The 22,197-nt window shown below is 43.1% G+C and overlaps 1 protein-coding gene across 1 annotated transcript in view; it reads left to right on the top strand.

The window, feature by feature from the left end:
• phf1 (PHD finger protein 1) overlaps positions 1-21,332 on the top strand; it is a 29,709-nt gene extending 8,377 nt beyond the window's left edge. The window contains exons 6-15 of the mRNA XM_088327654.1: positions 1,209-1,357; positions 1,426-1,521; positions 6,388-6,456; positions 6,526-6,649; positions 8,085-8,152; positions 8,247-8,378; positions 9,608-9,686; positions 14,616-14,731; positions 18,028-18,096; positions 19,316-21,332. Of these exons, the coding sequence (XP_088183780.1) occupies positions 1,209-1,357; positions 1,426-1,521; positions 6,388-6,456; positions 6,526-6,649; positions 8,085-8,152; positions 8,247-8,378; positions 9,608-9,686; positions 14,616-14,731; positions 18,028-18,096; positions 19,316-19,583 (1,170 nt within the window). The 3' untranslated portion in view covers positions 19,584-21,332. The remainder of the gene's footprint in view (positions 1-1,208; positions 1,358-1,425; positions 1,522-6,387; positions 6,457-6,525; positions 6,650-8,084; positions 8,153-8,246; positions 8,379-9,607; positions 9,687-14,615; positions 14,732-18,027; positions 18,097-19,315) is intronic.
• Positions 21,333-22,197: the final 865 nt, after the last annotated feature.

The following is a 22,197-nucleotide window of genomic DNA, read 5'->3' as shown; positions in this document are numbered from 1 at the left end:
GTCTGGCGTGGAAAGACAGGAAGCCAGAGACCGACGAGATCGATTCCAATTGCCTGAGTGGATATCAGACAGATGGGGTCGATACCAGACAGGACGAGACAGACAGGATAGATAATGAAACAGAATATCGAAAATAAATGGGACAAACTAGACAGGAACGAAAACTGGAGGAAATAATAAACAGGACAAAAATAGACGGGAACGAAACTGGAAATGGATATTTAACAGGACAAAATAAATGGGAACGATACCAGACAGGAAAGACAAACAGGAACAGGACTGAGTCGAAACCCAATCCTGCTCGTGCGTCCAGTTTCCGGTATCGATCCTATCCTGTCCGGTATCTTGCTTGTGAATCCTGTATCTTAAAAAAATAAAAACAGCTGTAATCCTGTCATATTCCAGGTATTCCTCATCAAACATGTTTATGACATGTTGCCATTAGTATTGGTTTCCTGAGTAATTTACGACCCCACTCATGGAAGAGTGCATATGCTGGTAGGTCATGGATTCAAGGATTACGCACAGAAAATGCAATTTAATTTTAAAATCAAAAATCGCATCGAAAATGCAATTCTGTGTTAAGAACCAGAACAGGATCAGGACCCAAACGCGTGACGTTCTCACACAAGCCTTTTATTTTACGGGGAACGGGGAGTGGTCTGGCGTGGAAAGACAGGAAGCCAGAGACCGAGAGGATCGATTCCAATTGCCCGAGTAGATATCGGACGGACAGGATTGATTTTCAAACAGGATATCGAAATTAAACAGGACAAACTAGACGGGAACGAACACTGGAGAGAATAATAAACAGGACAATAATAGACGGAAACAAAACTGGAAACTGAAATCAAACAGGACAAAATAGACGGGAACAATACCGGACAGGAAATACCAACAGGAACAGGACCGAAACCCACGTCTTTTGGGGGGTAGAAGTTCGTTGACGTACTGACAAAGGAAAAATGAGAGCACTGAGCTTAAAAAGACAGAAAGCCCATCTGTCAATGAGCCGCAGTTGGTGCCACACGGGCGGGGCCAATTGGGCGCCATGGCAACCGTGACAATATTACAGGTGAGTATTTTGTTACGGTCCGCTCCAGTTCTGAGCCAGCCTCTAGGAACCAGCCAGCAGTGTTTAAAATGTGAAAAAAGTAGCAGCTTGTCGTCCCGAATTTACAGTCATTTTCTCATTGCTCCTCCCACAGAGAGGCGGAGCCATGAAACGTGGCCGCTTTGCCCGCCTCCTGCACATCATGAAGCTGCGGCTGCCCTATCAGCTGTTGTCCTTGGACTGGGACGCGCAGCATCTGTCCAATCAGCAGCAGTGTTACTGCTATTGTGCCGGACCCGGAGAGTGAGCATCCGCCCGTCGGGCGCCGTCGGACGCCGTACCAACCTCTTTGTCTCTCTCTCGGCGTGTAGGTGGAACCTGAAGATGCTTCAGTGCGGGAGTTGCGGCCAATGGTTCCACGAGGCTTGCACCCAGTGCCTGACCAAGCCGCTTCTCTACGGGGACAGGCAAGAAAACGCGATCCTCCGCGCCGTTTTAAGATAAGACTAGACAATTCCCGCGGCAATTGTAAGAGTTGTGATTGATCTGGCAGATGTTGGTAGAGAACCGGTAGCGTTGACTTGTTAGCATTATGAGTTAGCACAAAGTTTTTAACTCAGAGAGTATTTGTAATTTTTAACTTAACGCCCCCCCCCCCCCCCCCCCCCCCCCCCCGGTACTGGCAAGTTCATTTTAATCGTTAGCAACAAGGATATGCCTTGTGGAGGTCTAAAAATCACATTCATGTAATAACATAGTAATGACACTGTTATTACACTTTAAAAACTTTTAAAATATACAAGTTCAAATAGAATAGGCCGTTCGATTTGAATTGGTCCACCCGGAATCCATTGAGCTTATTCATTTTGCTGATTCGTTAGCATGTGGCCATTAGCATACATTTTTAGCATGAAGCAGTTAGCATTTAACCATTAGCATCACTTTTAAGCCTGTAGCCGTTAGCATAACCCATCAACATGTATCCATTAGCATAGTTTGTAAATATGAAGTTGTTAAAATAAAGCCATCACCAAAATTTCGAGTCTGGCTTTTGAGGGCGGGGCTCGATACGCTCGGACAAGCTCTGGTGCAAAGTCCGATCGAACTTTAAATTGGTCAAACAGTGTGCATGGGGGTCGGTGTCACAGGCCAGAAACGGAGACAGGACCCAAAAGCGTTTGTTTTACCGATGGCAGGAACGCAGAAGTGGCACTTCCGTGTCGAGTGAGTGTCATCGTAGACAGCGGGAAAACAGGTCGATGGCCAGGACAGAGGACCAAGGCAGAAACGGATCCAAAAACAGGTCGGCAACAGGTATCAGGCAGGAAACAGGGGAAAACCGGTTGATGGCCGGGATGGAGGAGCATAAGCAGAAACGGGTCCAAAAACAGGTCGGCAACAGGTATCAGGCAGGAAACAGGGCAAGACAGGTCGATGGCCGGCACGGAGGAGCAAGGCAGAAACGGGTCCAGAAAAGAGGTCGGCAACAGGTATCAGGCAGGAAACAGGGCAAGACAGGTCGATGGCCGGGACGGAGGAGCAAGGCAGAAACGGGTCCAAAAACAGGTCGGCAACAGGTATCAGGCAGTAAACAGGGCAAGACAGGTCGATGGCTGGGACGGAGGAGCAAGGCAGAAACGGGTCCAAAACAGGTCGGCATCAGGTATCAGGCAGGAAACAGGGGAAAACCGGTTGATTGCCAGGATGGAGGAGCATAAGCAGAAACGGGTCCAAAAACAGGTCGGCAACAGGTGTCAGGCAGGAAACAGGGCAAAACAGGTTGATGGAAGGGACGGAGGACCAAGGCAGAAACGGGTCCAAAAACAGGTCAGCAACAGGTATCAGGCAGGAAACAGGGCAAGACAGGTCGATGGCTGGGACGGAAGAGCAAGGCAGAAACGGGTCCAAAAACAGGTCGGCAACAGGTATCAGGCAGGAGAAAACAGGGCAGGATTATGTCGAATAGTACAGAGCTTGCCTAGCTGAAAGCATAGGTTCACAGATGGTCTGACAGCTTCCTCTTGGAAGCCGGGGGTTTAAAAAGAGTCAGGGAACCAATCAGCGACCAGGGTTGTTGGCGCCAACGGGGCAGCCGCAGGTAGCCCGAATCAGTAATCATGACAACGGGAGAATCTAATCTGAGGTATCCTTAGAGGCTGGGCGATGTTTTCCAAATGGAGACAGTGTCTACTTTGGATAAAGTTGTGCTGCAGACCACAGCACCAACTCAACGTGGATAAAGTAAATAAGGTTTTCTGCCTCTGTTCGAACATAGTATTTGAGGCGACATATTGTCATTTTGCTGAAAAGAAATATCAAGTTCATTAGAAGATTAACATCTCTAATGTTAGGCTGACACTAGCTAACGTTAGCTCTTGGATTCGCTATACATCGTGTTTGTTTACTGGGAGTTCAGTGGCCTGTTATGTGCTAGTTTTTGTACGTCGCTAATCATATGATTGTTAGCTGTTGCCCAAAAGGCTCTTGTCAATGTCAGATTTCACCTAAAAATCACAATTGCGTATTAAGCCCTGCAGCCTGAACCTTGTTTATACTTTAACTTTTGGAACTACTTTGGAACTCCGTTATTTACCCAGCAAAAAACTGGCAATATTATGCTGAACGATTCAACATAAATATTGTAGCACCTCAAGAACAGTGAGGCACTCCTGGTAGCCTACAAATGCTAAAAAGTCTCTCCTTGAGAAAAAAAATGCAACTTAGATTTAGACTAGCTAAAGTTTTTCATGGATTTTTTTGACAATATGAATAAAAGCCTCCAAGTCACAGTTCAGGCCCTTTTGGTGACTTTCAGCCAATATGGGATCTTATTTTTCATGGTCCGCACCAGTTCTGAGCCAGCTGCTAGGAACCAGCCAGCAGTTGGGGCGGCAGTAGCTCAGGAGGTAGAGCGCTCGTCTTGGGATCAAGGGATCCCAGTTCGAATCCCGACTTGTCCGTATTACATGTCGAAGTGTCCTTGGGTAAGACACTGAACCCCTAATACCCCCAATAAGCAGGTTAGCGCCTTACATGGCTGCAATTAAAGGCCGCTAATGGGAAATGTGGAGCACGTTGTAAAGCGCTTTGGAAAGTCTCCATTGACTTGAAAAGCGCTATAGAAATGCAGATCATTTTCATATCATTGACAGTCCTAAAATTGTCTCCTGCCAAATGTCTCCTAGTCTGACCCTCGACTTAGCGCTCTTCACACAATCTTTGTCCCAGTTAATATATACACTTCCCGTGTCTTGTGTTATCCCTTACAGTTGGAGCATGTCCTAAAGTCAGGGAAATTATTGAACCGAGCGCAGAATATGGTCCACATATTCATTTATTTAGACGAATCCAAGAGTTGAACAAATCAGGTCTCTGCCTGTACCGATTTTGAAATCGTGTGCAGAAGACGACGGGGTTTCAGGGTCTTCCCATGCCGATGAAATGTTCACGCCCCATGACCAAGCTTCTGGCTGATTGGTCCGCGGTCGTCGATGCATATTTCCCAACCATGATTGCAGAGTGGGAGGAGGGGTGATAGGACGTGCCAGGCACATACTCCCAACACCCCAGGCCAGGTGATAAGTCATTGTTATCTGCGCAGAATGGAAGGAAAGGCAAATTCGAACGCACATTCCAGCTCGGTAGCCAAGATGGTAGGGTGCCCGCTCCGAGACTGGGAGGTCGCTGGTTCAAGCCTCGGCCGAGTCATACCTAAGACTTAGAACATTGGTACTCATTGCCTCCCTGCTTGGCGCTCGGTATTAAGGGTTGGAATTGGGAGGTTTGCTCACCTAATGACTCCCGACACAGCAGTTGGGTCTAAAATGGCGGCGCCCTGTTTGGCTGCGGCTGCATCGGCTCGCTACAGTTTAACTGTACGGGTCAGGTATATCGACATTTCGTTCATTGTGCATGGTTACAAAGAATGACAATAAAACTAAATTCTATTTCTATTCTATTCTCCAAAATGCGGTTTACGACAACCTTCTTAAGAAATGCACTCAAGGCTGAGGTCAAACTTAGGACAAGTATTGTTTGAGTAAAAGTGGAATAAAACAGCGTATGAAATAATATATAACTTCTCTTGACATCATGAGGAGGCCAAAAGACTGAAGCTCATTGATGTTTAACCATCACACACCATGCACATCTTGTGGCACCAGCAAGAGGCCAAGATGAATGAGGCCCCGAGTAATAATAGTAAACAAATTAATGTACAGTAACTATTTGCGACCCCACACATCTTGTGACACCAGGAGGACGAAAAAAAAAAGATGAAGTCCGTAGTACTACTACCAAATGAGTTCATATATACTGAAAGCCTTGTGACACCACAAAGAGGCCAAAAGAATGAAGCCATCATACACTCTGCACATCTTATAACAACAGGAAGAAGCCAAGAAGAATCAGGCCCATAGTAATAATAGTAAATGACTTTGTATACAATAACTATATGCAACCCTGAAGGTCTTGTGACACCACGATGAGGCCAAAAAGAATAAATTTGACCATCAAACACCCTACACATCTTGAGACACCAGGAAGAGCCCAAATGAATGAAGCCCAAAGTTATAGAAGTAAATGAGTTATTTTACGATAACTATTCCACCCTGCAAGTCATGTGACACCAAGAAGAGGCCCAAAATAAAGAAGCCCGTAATAAATTTAGTAAAAGAGTAAATATATGCTTACAATATAAAATCTATGATATTGAAACAATCATTTTTTTACAAAATCTTGCTTTTTTTGGACAAAAGCTTCCCCCGCAGCCTAGCAAACACGTTCATGCTAATTATGCCCTTCTGAAACCTTGACGCATCGCAATGTGGTTGCCACGGCAACCATCAAAGGAAACGGCAACGACGATCACAACTGATGTTCTTGAAAACATGCATTGTTGAGTTTTGATGGTAGATGGACCCATGTGGGGGAGGCAGGAACTGGGCGCAGCGGTGGTGATAGGACACACCTGTGCCCAGTTCAAACCTCAGTTGGGGCCATCTGGTCAGAGAAGGTGTCTCAGATCCTAGCAGAATCTTCCCCCACGGGCCCGATTATAGACGGCCGCAAAAAACAAACACACAAAAAAATGATTTATTGGCTGGTGTTTAGTTGTGTTAAATGGACCCATGTGGGGGAGAAAGGATAATTTGGCACAAGTACTGATAGCACACACCTAGGCCCAGTTGGAACCTCGGTTGGGGCTCTCTGGTCGTAGGAGTCGTGTCAGATCACGCATAGCTTTATCATGCAATGCCCTCACGTAAAAGCGCTTTACAAAGTAGATTAGCATTAGCATGTTAGCATGATTTTCACATGTGTGTTTGTTTCAGGTTCTACGACTTCCAGTGCTCAGTGTGTAATAAAGGAGCAGAAACGGTGAAAAGACTGGCCATGACCTGGTGAGTACGGACGATCACGTCGGGGAATCGGAGCTCCTCACTTCACCCCTCGTCTCCTTTTCCACACAGGGTGGATTTGGCCCACTTGGTGCTCTACCATTTGTCCCTGTGCTGCAAGAGGAAGTACTTTGATTTCGACCACGAGATTTTGTCGTTCGCCAACGAGAACTGGGACTCCTTGCTCCTGGGCGCGGTATTGTCAATCCTCCGCTTAAAGGGGCAGTGTGTATAATATAGCGCCCCCTACCGGTGTAAATAAAAAGCTTTATTTATTTCAATAGAACAACATTCAAATCCTAAGCTTAAACAAATGTACTAGCTCATGAACATCATTTTAGCTTACAAAATGTGTATTATTTTTTTGCCAAGCTATCTTGTCCCACTCGGGCTTTCAGCATGCAACAGCTAGACACAGCACACATCTCCACGTCTTCTGCTTTTTTTTCCCTCTGTTTCATTCTCTAGCCACACATGTTAGCCACTTGGCTCACGGCTAGCTGCTATTGTTATTGTTGGCTGCTCCTGCTTCATCTGTTAGTATCACTCAACTTCCACCGTTCTTCATGCTGGCAAATGATGCTGAGTTCTATCATTCAGGCATCTTTTCCTTTTTTTCACTTATTTCTTCTCTAGCCACTCAAGTAAGCCACTTGGCTGTAGGCTATGGCTTGCTGCTTCCTGCTCTTGTTATCGTTACCTGCTGTTGCTTCTTCTTTCATGTCTTTCGCTGAACATCGCTGAGCTGATTTAGGCCTCTTTCACCCTTTTTCCACTGTTTCCTTCTCTAGTCATTCATGTTAGCCATTATGTTGCAAGCAGTGGCTCATTGCTAGTTGCTATTCTGATTGTTAGCTCCTCCGTTTAAACAAAGCTTGTTTCGTTCTTCAGTTTTGGACTATTTTTACCCACTGTTTCCTTCTCTAGCCATTTGGCTACAGGTTATGATACGAGCTAACCGCTCTTGGTATTGCTAGCTCCTACTGCTTCATCAGTCAGTGTAACTTGCTTTCCACCGCTGAGTTTCGGGATTCAGGATCTTGGTGCTTGGCATATTTAATTTTGCCATCTCATATTTTTGCTTCTCCCTTTAGCATCACTGCGCATATGATATTTTATACAGCACTTTGAGTTACATTTCAATGTGTAAGAACGTTCTATGAAAATACAATTTGATTTGATTTGAAGGACGGAAGCTCTTGCTCGCGCTAAACATCAAAGTGATCCTCGAAAACGGGATGTCTCACTTTGACTATTCTTAACTTGAAAACAGTAACTAAATGATCTCATGAGTCAAGAATTAGGAATTGTTCATTTCATTTGTCACAATTTGGAACCGAGGCAAGTCTTGGAGTGGAGAAACTGGAACATTGAGGAAATTGAAGGAGGAGGTCGTGGGAGGTAAAGTTTGTCGTTGTTGTGAGTGAAAGTCGTCAGGAATCAAGACGGTTCAGCATCGTGAGGTGGGAGCCCGGGCTATTTATAGCAAAGGTGGCGGATTGCCTTATTGAAAACACCTAGGGAGAGGAAAAGTGAAGGGGGCTGGGAAATGGGGTAAAACTGCCATCTTTTGGGGAAATGAGGGAGTGCAGGCACCAAACCCTGACACAAATATTGTTTTTTGAGTGCAGTTGTCAGATACACCGAGGCAAGAGCGATGTCACAACCTCCTCAACGCGCTCAACTCGCAAAAGGACCGGTGAGAACCTTCAAACTCTGACATATATTAGAATAATTCTAATAATATTTCATTCTTCCACCCGATCGAGCTCACTCTGGTCCTCTGGGCGCAGGTTCGTCTCCGGGAAGGAGATCAAGAAGAAGAAGTGTCTTTTCGGGCTCCAGGTCCGAGCCCCGCCCCCGCTGTCGTCCGATTCGTCGCCCCTGGTGGTGGAGCCGCCCGTCAACATCTCCCAATGCGGAAGGTCAGTACTTGCGAGATTCTTATTATTCATTTCGACTTCTTTCCATGCATAAGTTTTTCTGCTCCGATAAATCGGATTATCGAGAATATCTGTCATCATTTGGTAAAGCGGAAGCCGTGAATGTAGACAAATACAATGTAAAGAAAAGAATCAATAAACGATCGCATACTAAAACAGAACAAGGAAGTTTAGTACCTTCTTCAGAGCTCAAAAACAGGAAAACTACGACAACACAGGCATCTCTGCCACATTATGTTGAAACACTAACGAGATCTTAAAGAACAAAACAAGAAAGTTGGATGACGTGAGATACTTTTTAAATCTTACTAGCTCTAAAGAGGATGCAAGGAAAACACGCGTGCACAAAACAGTACGAAACTGTTCCAACCCGGACCGGCCTTAACAGAACTAAACATGAAAACAAACGACATAAGATACATTTGTGTATGTGGACAAAACAAAGAGGGCCACAAAATGTCATGCAGGCACAATTACTAACTGCAACTGGACATAAACATGAAAGAAAGACAATGCTACAGTATTCAAATCCGAACGACCAAAACATAAAGGTAAGAATACCCAGGATATGTTGGAACTCAAACAAAGAAGGGAACATACTCAAGCATGAATGGAACAATGACTTAGTGTACCAGCGTTAACAGAACAAAACATGAAAAGAGGATGGCGCAAAAAAATTGCCACATGTAGACGGATCAACGAGTGTCACGACGACACGAGCATGAAGTAAATTACAGTTACACGTACTAGTTTTAACAAAACATAACATGAAAGGATGAAAGTGCTGGATATGTTGTAACACTAACTCTCTGAACCAATACTCACTGACCCAAACATGAAAGTAAGATGACAGAAAAAGGCTCGAACTGAACAAAACATGGAAGAAGACGACAAAGGGCATTCACCAGTTTCGAAAACATCAGTCATTTAGCCGAGAAAAAACATGATGGCACTGAGCGAGAGGGAGATACGACATGACCAGAGAGTAACAAGGTATAGAGTAAAAAAACATGAAAGAAAGCTGTGGAAACTGTGAGTGCCCTCCATTGCTCCCAACAAGTCTTTGTGACATCAGGTCGCGAATACATCAAAAAGCCAAATTGCAATAGAAGCCCAGAAACACAGAATACGACAGCACAAAAAGCACAAAACATGAAAGTAGCGTTGAAAAATTTCGGGATACTGACATTCAGTGTTTTCTCCCGCTTCAGCCCACTGTCACTGGGGTGCCCGAGGAGGCCGTCCGGGCCCGAGTCGCGCAAATCCAAGCGGCGCATCGTGGAGACTCAGGTCGGAGTCCCAAAATGATTTTTCTTTCAATAGTTTAGAAAGTCTTCTTAGCGGCCTCCTGAAAATGTGACTAGCATGTTTGGTTCCTAGAGATATTTTATTTGGTTCAGAAACTAAATCGATGGTTACAGATTCGGTCCAGCGGGTGGTGCTCACGGTTTCCCACACAAATTCATTCAAAATAGCCTTCTATCGTGTCTTTATCATGAAGGAAGCACTTCTTAGCTTTAAATGATCGATTTCGCAGAAGGAAAATAATATCGACACGCAAATAAATAATGGGAGTGTTTTATTTTCATGTCAGGAAAATGTCACGAAACGGAACGGGACTGTCTTGAAATGGGTCGGGAAGCAGGAAGTCGGAACTCATTTGCGTAGACGATCTGTCACTTTAATTGAGAAAGAAAAGTTGTCCGACACACAAACGGACCAAAAACAAAACAAAGCAGGCTCAAATGTAGGCAAAACTACAGACTGGGCATTTAACGGGATTAAACAGAATTTGCAGGAATCTCTCAGAATGTCCAACAAGCACAACAAGAATAAACAGGTATCAACAAGTTTTCAACAAGGGTAAACAACCATCTGGCAAAGGGCAGTTCCAAAAGGCGCGTTTAAGTACCCATAGGAGTCATCGAGAAATGCGGGTCAGCCGGTGTCAAGGGACGGGCCAGCTGGGCGCCATGACAACCATGCAGGACATGACAGAAAATCAAATGAAAGAATAAAGAACATTGTTGACAAGAGAAACTCGCATTTCTACTTAACAAAGGAGGAATAGTGGGGGGGGGGGGGGGGGGGAATGGGGGGAAAGAGAGTTAAAGTTGAATAAAAATGACAATGTAGTTGTCGCAAGCCAGAAACGGAGACAGGACCCAATAGCGTTTGTTTTACTCAGTTTTTAGAGAGAAGTGCTTGCTTCCACGATCCGATGATCGTCGGACACGGGTAGCCGATGGCAGGAACGCGGAAGTGCGACTTCCGTAACGAGCAAGGATAGTCATAGGCGGCAGTAAAACAGGTCGATGACTGGGACGGAAGAGCAGGGCAGAAACGGGTCCAGAAACAGGTCGGCAACAGGTAACAAGCAGGAGAAAACGGCAGGCGATTGTCGGAAGGTACGGAGCTTGCCTAGCAAAAGCGTAGGTTCGCAGGACGGTCTGACAGCTTGCTGTTGGAAGCCGAAGGTTTAAAAAGAGTCAGGGAACCAATCAGCGACCTGGCAATCAGCAATCATGACAGTAGTATTTTATTAGAGAAACACAGTATTTTGTATCGCTGTGAAAATTTGAGACATGTACCTAACCAATGCATACTAACAGGGTTGGGTAGGGTTACTTTAAATTGTTTACTTTCAATGACTTTTGGATGACTCCAATACCAAATATGCTAAGAAAAGACAAAAGAAACTCAATAGGAATAAAATGACTCAGTTTTTTGCAGGCTTGGGGAGTAACGGAACACATGGAACGGCAAAAATGATGTCGGCAAGCTGTTTGGATTTATTTTCATTTTGTTTCTGTCGCATTTGATCTTCGTTTTGCCGGAGATCAAAGAGATCAAAGCCAGGAGAGAAAGCTTACCACGTGTTGTGAGTCATCATTTTATTCACATTTAGTTTCTTTTGTCTTTTCTGAGCATATTTGCTATTGGAGTCATCCAAAAGTCATTGAAAGTAATCCAGTTCAAGGAACCCTACCCAACCCTGCATACTTAGCTTCACAGCTACTTAAAAAACATATGGCATATTCTCCATTTTGTGCCCAAATTTCCTTGATGAATGAGGCCAGGTTTATGGGTCACGTTTTGGCCAGTGGCAGGAAGCATTTGGAGCCCACGGGAGCCTCATGGGCCCTGCACCCCAAAGGTTGGGTGGACCATGGCTGTGAGCCAATGCTAGTCCCTAATGCAGCAGGAGAAAGAGACTAAGGGGTGGGTGCCTCCACCTCCAGAGCTGATGTGACTTGAGTCCACCTTGCGGGCCAGCTGAGTATTGCACGTAGAAATTTGATGTGATTAAGAAAATGAAAATCCACCATTTGGTTTCCTACCATCCATCCATCAATTATCTGCGCCGCTTATCCTCAGTAGGGTCGCAGGGATACCCTAAAGCAGACCTGGGCCATCCGGTCCTGGAGGGCCGCATGTTCTGCATGATTTTTGAGGTTTCTCTGATCCAATACAGGTGATTCCAATCACCAGTATCGTTAATGAGCACTTGCTAGCTTGCTAACGAGGTTATCATTTGTATCACCTGAGTTAAAGAAGAGCAAACTTCAAAATCTGGCAGGACGTATGGCCCTCCAGGACCGGAGTGCCCAGGTCTGCCCTAAACCGTCCCAGCTATCTCCACGCAGTGGGCAGGGGACAACCTGTTTCCAAGGGTTGAATTTCTTCTGCGTGCGTCTGTCCGCGAATGTCTTAAACTGAACATCTTATGACCGGGAACGGTCAAATATCGTTCTATCAAGACACAACAACAAAGCCATCGATTTTTTTTTAAATTTTTGATGCGAAACTTTGTCAGTCGGCTTCGGTAATCCAATCGACAAAATCAACCTGTTGTCTTGGCGGAGGTAGGAGGGTTTTTTTTTGTTCGGAGTCAGAGAATCTATCCATAGGTTCTAGTTTCCCTTTACCAATTCCTGGGGCTTTGTTCAATCCAGAACATCAAATACAACAGATACTCAAACTGGCATCTCACACTTACACTTTGTCTCCGGCGTTTTGTTGACAAAATTTGAAACATAGTAACATGATCCGAACACGTCAAATAATTCACCCCGTTGATAAGGAATTTCCGAGCCATATCTCAACCCAGCAAGTCTTGTGACCCCTGGAATAGGCCAAATGAATGAAGCCCAAAGTAATACGACTAAATGAATAAATAAATGCTCATGATGTATATCATGTATCCTGGAAGTCGTGCCACATCAGGGTCTTGTGACATTAGGAAGAGACACAAAAATAATTTGGACCGATAGTAAAACCCTGCATGCCTCATGACACCATGAAAAAGCCAAAAAGAATAAAGCCCATAGCAATACTAGTAAATAAGATTATATATGATAACTTCATGTATTACTCACTTGTGGCACAACGAGGAGGCCAAACATAATGAAGCCCAATTTAATTGAACAGTCAAACACCCTGCACTTATTGTGGGACCAGGAAGAGGCAAAAAAAATGAAGTATATAGTACTTTCAGGAAATGAGTGAAAATACGATAATAACATGCGTCAAGCACCCTGCAGGTCTTGTCACACCACGAGGAAGCCCAAAAAAATAAAGCCCATCGTAATTGAACAGTCAAACACCCTGCATTTATTGTGGGACCAGGAAGAGGCAAAAAAAATGAAGTCCATAGTAGTCTAAGGAAATTAGTAAAAATACGATAATAATATGCGTCAATCACCCTGTAGGTCTTGTCACACCACGAGGAACCCAAAAAGAATGAAGCCCATTGTAATTGAACACTCACACACCCTGCATCTACTGTGTGACCCCGAAGAGGCCAACAATAATGAAGCCCATAGTAATACTAGTAAATAAGATTATATATGATAATTACATGTATTACGCACCCTGCAAGTCTTGTAACACAACGAGGAGGCCAAACATAATGAAGCCCATATTAATTGAACAGTCAAACACCCTCCACTTATTGTGGGACCAGGAAGAGGCAAAAAAGAATGAAGCCCATAGTAGTCTAAGAAAATTAGTAAAAATATGATAATTTCAGGTGAATTGGCCGGTCCAAATTGTCCCTAGGTGTGAATGAGCGGATGAGTTGTCTGTCCCTGTGTGCCCTGCGATTGGCTGGCAACCAGTTCAGGGTGTCCCCTGCCCACTGCCTGGAGATGGCTGGGATGGGCTCCAGCCCCCCGCGACCCTAATGAGGATAAGCGGTACGGCTAATGAGATGAGATGAGATGAGATGATAATAACATGCATCAAGCACTTTATTAATTCCCGCAGGGAAATTCACACAGGGCCCTGGAACAGGCAAAAAAGAATGAAGCCCAGAGTAGTTTTAGGAAATTAGTAAAAATACGACCCTGCAGGTCTTGTCACACCACGAGGAAGCCAAAAAGAATAAAGCCCATCGTAATTGAACACACCCTGCACCTACTGTGAGACCCTGAAGAGGCCAAAAATAATGAAGCCCATATTAATCCTCGGAAAACAGTAAAAAAAAATTGACAACTACATGTGTTAATCACCTTGGAAATCTGGGAATTGAACCTCCTTGCTAATGTTGTGAGAACAGGAAGAGGCCCAAAAGAGTAAAGCCTATCGTAATACTAATATATAAGTTTATATATGAAAATGACATGTACTACGCACCCTGCAGGTCTTGTGACACAACAAGAAGGCCAAACATGATGAAGCCCATTGTAATTGAACAGCCCTGCACTTATTGTGGGACCAGGAAGAGGCAAAAAATAATAATAAGCCCATAGTAGTTTCAGGTAATTAGTAAAAACATGATAACGACACGTGTCAAGCACCCTGCAGGTCTTGCCACACCACGAGGAAGCCAAAAAGAATAAAGCCTATCGTAATTAAACACTCACACACCCTGTGAGACCCTGAAGAGGTCAAAAATAATGAAGCCCATTTTAATCCTAGGAAATGAGTAAAAAATAGGATAACTACATGTGTTATGCACCTTGCAAATCTGGTAATTGAACCATCACACTCTCTGCACTTACTGTGAGACCCTGAAGAGGCCCAACATAATGAAGCCCACATTAATCCTAGGAAATGAGTAAAAAATATGACAACTACATGTGTTATGCACCTTGCAAATCTGGTAATTGAAGAATTGCACTCCCGACTAATGTTGTGAGATCAGGAAGAGGCCCAAAAGAGTAAAGCCTATGGTAATACTATGAAATGATTAAATATGAACGTTTTTGACTGCAGGCTTGCCCACCCCCAGTGACGCCTGACCCTGCGGAAATGCTTCCCTGTTGCCACGGTTACATGGGCGGGGACGGCCTTTATCCACCTACAAAGTCGGGGGAGGAGCTACACCTCAGGTGACCACGCCCCTTTCACGTTTTTGCAGGCAATGTTATTGTTAGCGAGTTTTAGCTAGCAGCAAAAAATATTTTTTTAGGATTGATTTAAAATGATATATGTAAACATTTAAAGCATACATTAAATCAGGGTTCTCAAACTCGCAGTTCAAGGGCAAAGTGCAGCCCCATGAGTATTAGTATGCGGCCCCCGCCCCTATATTAAAGTTTCATGTCAATGCAAACCACGATTAATGGATTCCTTCTTTACTGATGAATTGATTTATTTTGATAGGAAAAGAAGATATACAGAAAATTACTTTAAATTATTTTTCAGAATCTCATTCGGTGGTGACCGATTCAGCCAGTAGGTGGTGCTCACGGTTGCCAACACGGATTAGTTCCCAAATTATCCTCTTTTGTCTCTAGTATCATTTATCATGAAGGAAGCAATACTCTCCACGTATTGTGTTTTAGATGTCTAGATAGATAGATAGATAGATAGATAGATAGATAGATAGATAGATAGATAGATAGATAGATAGATAGATAGATAGATAGATAGATAGATAGATAGATAGATAGATAGATAGATAGATAGATAGATGGATAGACGGATAGATAGACAGATAGACAGATAGATAGATGTCTAGATAGATAGATAGATAGATGGATATAGAAAGATAGATACATGTCTAGATAGATATAGATAGATGTGTAGATGTCGAGATAGATAGATAGATAGATAGATAGATAGATAGATAGATCCTTGTGTTGAAAAATAAAATAATAAAATAAAAGATATAGAATACAAAAATACCCAATATAACGTGTTGATATAGAGTATTTAAACAGTGCGACGGAAAACACACTCTGTCATAAAAATAGGGTCATAAATATGGTATTTTAGCTTTGAGTGATCAATTTTGCAGTTCCTTGACAATGATAATGATTGATCAGTCAAAAAGAAATGGATATATAAATCTACACACAAATAAATGATGCACCTTTTTTGATTCGAACAAACTACGATTTATTTACATGGCAAGGAAAATCGAATCAAACAAAAGAATAAAGAATGTCGTTGACACAAGAACTCGCGGTGTTAGCAAGGGGGAGGAGGAAGAAATTCTGGATCAGGAATAAATGAAAAAAAAAACTGTAAACCCAATTTTAAGATCATCAAGTCATTTAAACAATCAGGAATTATTTTATGTCGTGTCTAAATGATATTTAGACTTTTCATGCATACCTGAGGATCACGTGGGGGGGGAGTAGGGGGGATGCCTGGGAACCCCTGTATTAAAGAGGCAGTGTGTAATATTTGACCGCTAGTATTCGTAGTGCTACCGAAAATGAACGCTACAAAACGCAATCAAGAATACAAACTACGGACACTCAAAGTGACTACACTTGCAAACCGTTTTTTTTTCTCCCCAAGCAAATTTTTTTATTTTATTTTTCCTCTTGTTTCGGGTACCCTGAGCAGCAAGATGGCTTACAATGATGTCAGCTCCCTCTTGTTTTGTCAAATAAATACGAATCTCTTAAATATTAAAAAAATGCGTGTCTATATGAAAGTTAATGTATATTTTATCATTTGGCAAATCAATGTTGTGTTTATGAATGAATTGTTTTTTTAACTGCAAAATATTACACACTGCCCCTTTAACAGTTGGTTGAAAACATTGGATCTTGCGTTTAAATGGAGGTGCTTTGAATGTACTCGCCACTAGAGAGCGGTAATGGTTTATTATTGGGCATCAAAGTCTTCGAGACGGACACAAAGAATAATAATACAGGATGTCGTTTGGTTAGAATTTCACATTAAAAATTCACCAGCGTTTTATGCGTTGGACTGCGGCTTTTCTACCCTTAAAAACATCTATCACATTTTAAATAAACACCTCCTTCTTTTTTTCGAATTCAAACAGCAAAAACCAATAAAATCGACGTGTATCTTAGTGAACCGCTGCTTTATTTTGAAGTTGGACCAAGTAAGAAGTCGGAAAACTCAAAATCCTAATAAGTCTTTTTCGAATATCAAAAGTATATTAGGCGATATTTGTTGAATAATTCTAGCTGTAAGAATATTATGAATACAAATGATGATAATGATAGCCAAGGTTTGTTAATCACAAGAATTCTAAAAAGGCTGTACAGTCTACTATGACAGCATCCCCTGATCTCAAACCGACATGGCGGCAAGGAAAAACTCAAAACCTCAGGATGAGAAGAATGAATAGAGAGTACACAGACATTTTCAACATGAAATTTAGGTAATAACAGAACATCCGGTTGATAGCTTCCTACATCATTAATGAGCTATGGAGAATAAGCATCAGGGCCTGAATAATGAAGACTCTTCCACCTGCAGATTTCTTCTTGGCTCTTGGGATTAGGAGGTTATGGGGCAAAATATCCATTGAAGTTCTCCCTCTCACTGGTTTCTCTTTCTTTTTCCTCTATCTATTCCTCTTTCTTACTTGTTCTCTTTCTTGTTTCTCTCTTTTTCTCTATTGTTCTTTCTTTCTTTCTTTCTTTCTTTCTTTCTCTCTTTCTAACTCTTGTTAATTGTTATTCCTTCTCTCTCTGTGTTTTCTTTTTCACTTTCTTTCTCTTAATCTTTTTCTCTCTCTCACTTTCTTTCACTTTGCCTTTTTCTCTTTTTTACTTTTTTCTTTCTTTCTTTATTTCAACCTCTTCCTAACTTCATTAATTGTTACTTTTTCTATTTCTATTTCTTACTTGCTCTCTTTCTTTTTTTCTCAATTTTTCTCTTTCTTTCTTTTTCTTTTTCTTTCCCACTTTCTTACTCTTTCTCTTTGTGTCTTTCTTTGTTTCTTCCTTTCTTTGTATCTTTCTTTCTTTCTTTCTTCCCACCTTTCTCTCTCTCTCTCTCTTTCTCTTTCTAACTCTTTTTAATCATTACTCTTTCTCTTTGATTCCTCTTTTTTTCTCACTTTCTTTCTCTCTATCTTTTCTCTCTTTTACTCTTTCCTCCTTTTTTCTCAATTTATCTCACTCTCTCTCAATCTATTTATTTCTCTCTTTCTTATGCTTACTCTTTCCTCCTTTTTTGCTTCTGTCATTCTTTTGATCTTTATTTCTCTCTCTTCTCCTTACTCTGTCTCCCTTGTTCTCTCCCTCTCTATAATTTTCTCTCTCTCCTTCTTTCTCTTTTTCCCTTAAAGTTACAAGTTATATATTTTATTTCTCAAATGAGACCCCGGTGACATGGAAGAAGTGGGATCATTTCTTGTTTTCTGATTGGTTGGCGTTCTGTTTCTGTTTTTTTTTTTTCCTGGCTGGCGCAGTTCTCCTCCCAAGCGGCTGTACACCTTCTACCACACGACGGTCTCCAGGGATCTCCATCACTGTAACAGGTTCTTGCCTTCTTACCTTTTCTCCTCAAAATCCTTCTCTGAGGCATTAAAAAGGGGGGAAGTGAACCGGCAACCCTCTCGCTCGCACCTCCAAACGTCCATTTTTGTAGTTCTCTTATTAAATTTACGGAGCAGGGCCGGGCAAAATCTTTTGATTGGTGGGCCGGATTGGGTCCAAAAAAAGTGGAGACGGGTCCCATTTTTCCTCATTTTGGAATAAATGTACATCTTGCATTTGTTTTCATTTGTGATTTAAAGAAAAAAGAAGGGAGAAAAAAAACAATCATGAAAAAAAATTGGAAAAAAAGAAGAAAGAACAGGGGAAAAAAGAAATCAAAGAAAAAAGGAAAATAAAGAAAATAGATGAACCCAAACTGTCCCGGAAATGAGTTCATTTTTTTAAATTTTGCTACAAAAGATTAAACCTTAGTGCAGGGGTGTCAAACTCATTTGAACTCGGGGGCCACACCGTAGAACAAACATTCTGTCGGGGGCCGGGCTAGTAGATTAAAGAGAAAGAAAAAGAGATAAAGAAATAAGAGAAAGAGGGAGGGAAAAGGAGATAAGGCGGGACAAAGAAAGAAAAAAGGGAGAGAGCGTGAGAAACAAAAGAGATAAAAAGAGAAGTCAGGAGCGAGGGGGAAAGAAAGGGAGAGGAAGAAAGAAACCCAAAGAGAAATAGAAAGACAGAAAGGAGAGAAAAAAGAAAAGAAAGCGTGACGGGTAGGAAGAGAGAAAGAAAAAAAAGAGAGAAAAGGAAAAAAGGAAGTTAGAGCAAAAGTTAAAAAGACACAGAGAGTGAAAGAGACAGAGAGTGGGAGGAAAAGGGTGGAAAAGAGAGAGAGAGAAAGAGTGAGAGAGAGAGAAATACAAGTACAGTGTCTTTGTTCAAGGCAGCTGGCTTTGGCAACATCAAGTTGAGATATTTCAACCTGCAGCTTGTTTGTCTCTTGCGCTTCTCTGAGTGTTGTCTCGCGGGCCGGATTCAATCCCTCAGCGGGCCTGATCTGGCCCGCGGGCCGCCTGTTTAACACCTGTGCCTTGGCGTAAGACAAAAATGGAAGGAAAAGAACCTCAATAATGGTTTTATAATCAATTCTTACATCTCAGAATCATAATATTGACTGTGAGCCTTCTAAAAGACCCCCACCTGAAAAGACATACCTGACTTGCCGATGGGTCACTAACTCTTATCCGTCCCTCCGACTCCTCCCCCTAGCGCGGGCGACAGCTGCCGATTGGCCCCGCCTCGCTTCCCGTTCCCGCCGGACTCGGTCGAGCCGGACGCCATTTTGCTACGCGACTTCGCGCCCTACGCGCCGACGGAATCCTGCGAGGGAGGGGGCGTGGCCGGAGGCGGAGCCCAAGAAGGACCTCTTCCCAAGACCTGGGGCGGCGGCGAGGCGGTTCGGATCCTGGCTCGACGGATCACCCCGGACGGGAAGTTGCAATACCTGGTGGAGTGGGACAACGTGGGGTTGTACTGAACGCCACGACGGAGGCGATCCTTTCCGCCTCCTAACTCGGGGAACGGTGTTCGATTCCCGGAAAACGGCTAGCTGCTTTCCTGGACGGCTAGCCTGGAGATGGAAGTTGTATTTGTAGCCGGGAAGGAACGGAAAACCCTTCCGAGTTGACTCTCCAAATCTTGCTTTTATATCATTAGTTTGTCTCCTTGTATCATCAGGACATTTGAACCCCTTAACGTTCTGACCACCGGCCGGCGATTAACAAAAACGTGTCTTCTGTACTGAAATCCCTCGTGCCGCTTATTGAAAAGCGCAAATTCTCCAAATTGAACATACCATTTCATCATACCATCAGTCTGAAACAAGATACCCCTAAATGAAAAAGCCATTATTGTCAAAAACCAGAACAGATACAGGACCCAATCGCGTGACGTTCTCACACAAGCCTTTCATTTGACGGGAAATGGGGAGTCGTGCACGTTAGGTAGCCGGTCTGGCGTGGAAAGACCGGAAGCCAGAGACCGACGAGATCGATTCCAATTGGCCCGAGTCGATATCGGACAGATGGGGTTGATACCGGACAGGACGGGACAGACGGGATGTCGAGAAACGGACCGGAAGGCAGGAAGTCGGAACTCATATGTGTAGACGATCTGTCACTTTAATTAGGAAATAAATGTTGTCCGACACACAAACGGACCAAAAACAAAACAAAACAGGTTCAAAGGCAATCAAAATGACAAACTAGGCACGACTCAGATCAAACGGGCATGAACGGGGTTTCAACGAGGGTTAAACAACGATCTGGCAGCAGGCAGTTCCAAAAGGAGCGCTTAAGTACTCCAAGAGCAATCAGTCCAATGCGTCTCAGCCGGTGTCAAGGGGCGGGGCCAGCTGGGCGCCATGACAACTGTGCAGGACATGACACAGAATAGATAATGGATCAGGATATCGAAAATTAACAGGAGAAACTAGACGGGAACGAAAACTGGAGAAAATAATAAACAGGACAAAAACAGACGGAAACTAAACTGGAACCCGAAATTTACAATACCGGACTGGAGATATCACAGGAAAACAGGACCTACCTCTTGTGGGACAGAAGTTCATTTGACGGGCTGACAACCGAAGCAAGAGAGCGCCGAGCTTTATGTAAACAGAAAATCAATCCATCAACGAGCTGTAGCTGGCACCACACGAGCGGGGCCTATTGGGCGCCATGGCAACCGTGACAATTATACCTCACCTGAATGTGCAGCGATATCCCACTCATGTCACAATCCTCAGCAAATAGGTCTGGTTACAATCAGGACAGTCCAGTGAATCTAACTATGTAAAATATTTACTCCAAAACACTCCACAAATATAAAAAACCGCCTAAAAGCATTCCCGCATCAATTACGATCCTTGTCATAATCAGTTTGTTTTGTTCCATAATTCCCCTTAAAAAATAAATAGGCTCGTCAGATGATTTCCAATATGGCCGTTAGCCTCCGACCTTTCGAGGGACACAACTCTCGGCCAATTGCAAGCTTTTTACACAGTCCGCACCCCGAATTAGCCCAAATAATGCCATTATTACTACGGGCTTCATTATTTTAGCCCTGTATTGTTAAAACAAACATTGGCTCTTTTAGCTCTGAATATCTTTAGCCAGTACTAACCGTTTCAAATAATGATTGATACTTTGGTTAGACAATGAAATTCTATACGCAGATATACACCGTGTATTCAAATTTAACCCAGAAATAAATGTGTGTAACGCCATTCGTGATTCATTTTTACACACAAGTGTGCACAATCATGGATTGACTGCTGGAAAAAGAAGTCAAACATTTACAACTCTTGCAAAATGTCTACAAAATTGGCTAAAGTCAATGTTGCAAAGATTTATAGTGTTGGAAACTGGTCTTTTTCAGAAACGCCTAGACATATCCTTAGAAAAATGTGTAAAATACCATGTTTGGGTTTGTCTCGCCTGTTTTCCGGCTAGGATGCCTAAGCTACTCTCAAAATGTTGAGAGGGTTCGCTTAGAAAAGGGACTAAAAGCGTCCATTTGGTCTAAGAATTGACTTTGGGTACGTCTCGGATCGGGATTTCGGGGCCAATTTGACAGGAACGTTAAGGGGTTCGTGACTTTTGTGGGATTTTGCTCACCAAGAGATTGTAGCTCGCTAAATTCACGTTTGATGCTCAGACTTTAGCATCGCGTCCCATGTACAGTGGTACTCAGGTCCTCGAACGACGGGATATCGGAACAAATCCACGTTCCACCCGAAAGTTCCAGTCATTTTTTTGCTAAAATTGGAATTTTACCTCCCGAATTCAGCCTAACGAAGGAACGGTTAAGTGTTATGAGCGGCCATCTTGGCTACGCTAGACTCTAGCATAGAGGGTCTCCAACCTTTTTCAAGCTGCTTTTTTGTTCCGAATAGCGCAATACATTTCTAAAATAGCTACTTAGCTAAAAAGTGAAAAGCAAGCTTGAAAGTTAGCTAGAAAATGAAACGGGTAACAAGCTAAAATGGAGCTTGATAGCTAGCTAAAAGAGTAAAAAGCCATCGAAATAGCCGGATAGATCATTTAAAATAAAGCAAGGACACTGAAAAAGTAAAACGCTAGCTAGATAGC

Source organism: Urocampus carinirostris, chromosome 2 (assembly GCF_059441175.1).
Source record: "Urocampus carinirostris isolate Australia breed hairy pipefish chromosome 2, RoL_Ucar_1.0, whole genome shotgun sequence".
NCBI classification, from domain to species: Eukaryota; Metazoa; Chordata; class Actinopteri; order Syngnathiformes; family Syngnathidae; genus Urocampus; species Urocampus carinirostris.
This window is presented reverse-complemented; position numbering and strand designations above follow the sequence as displayed.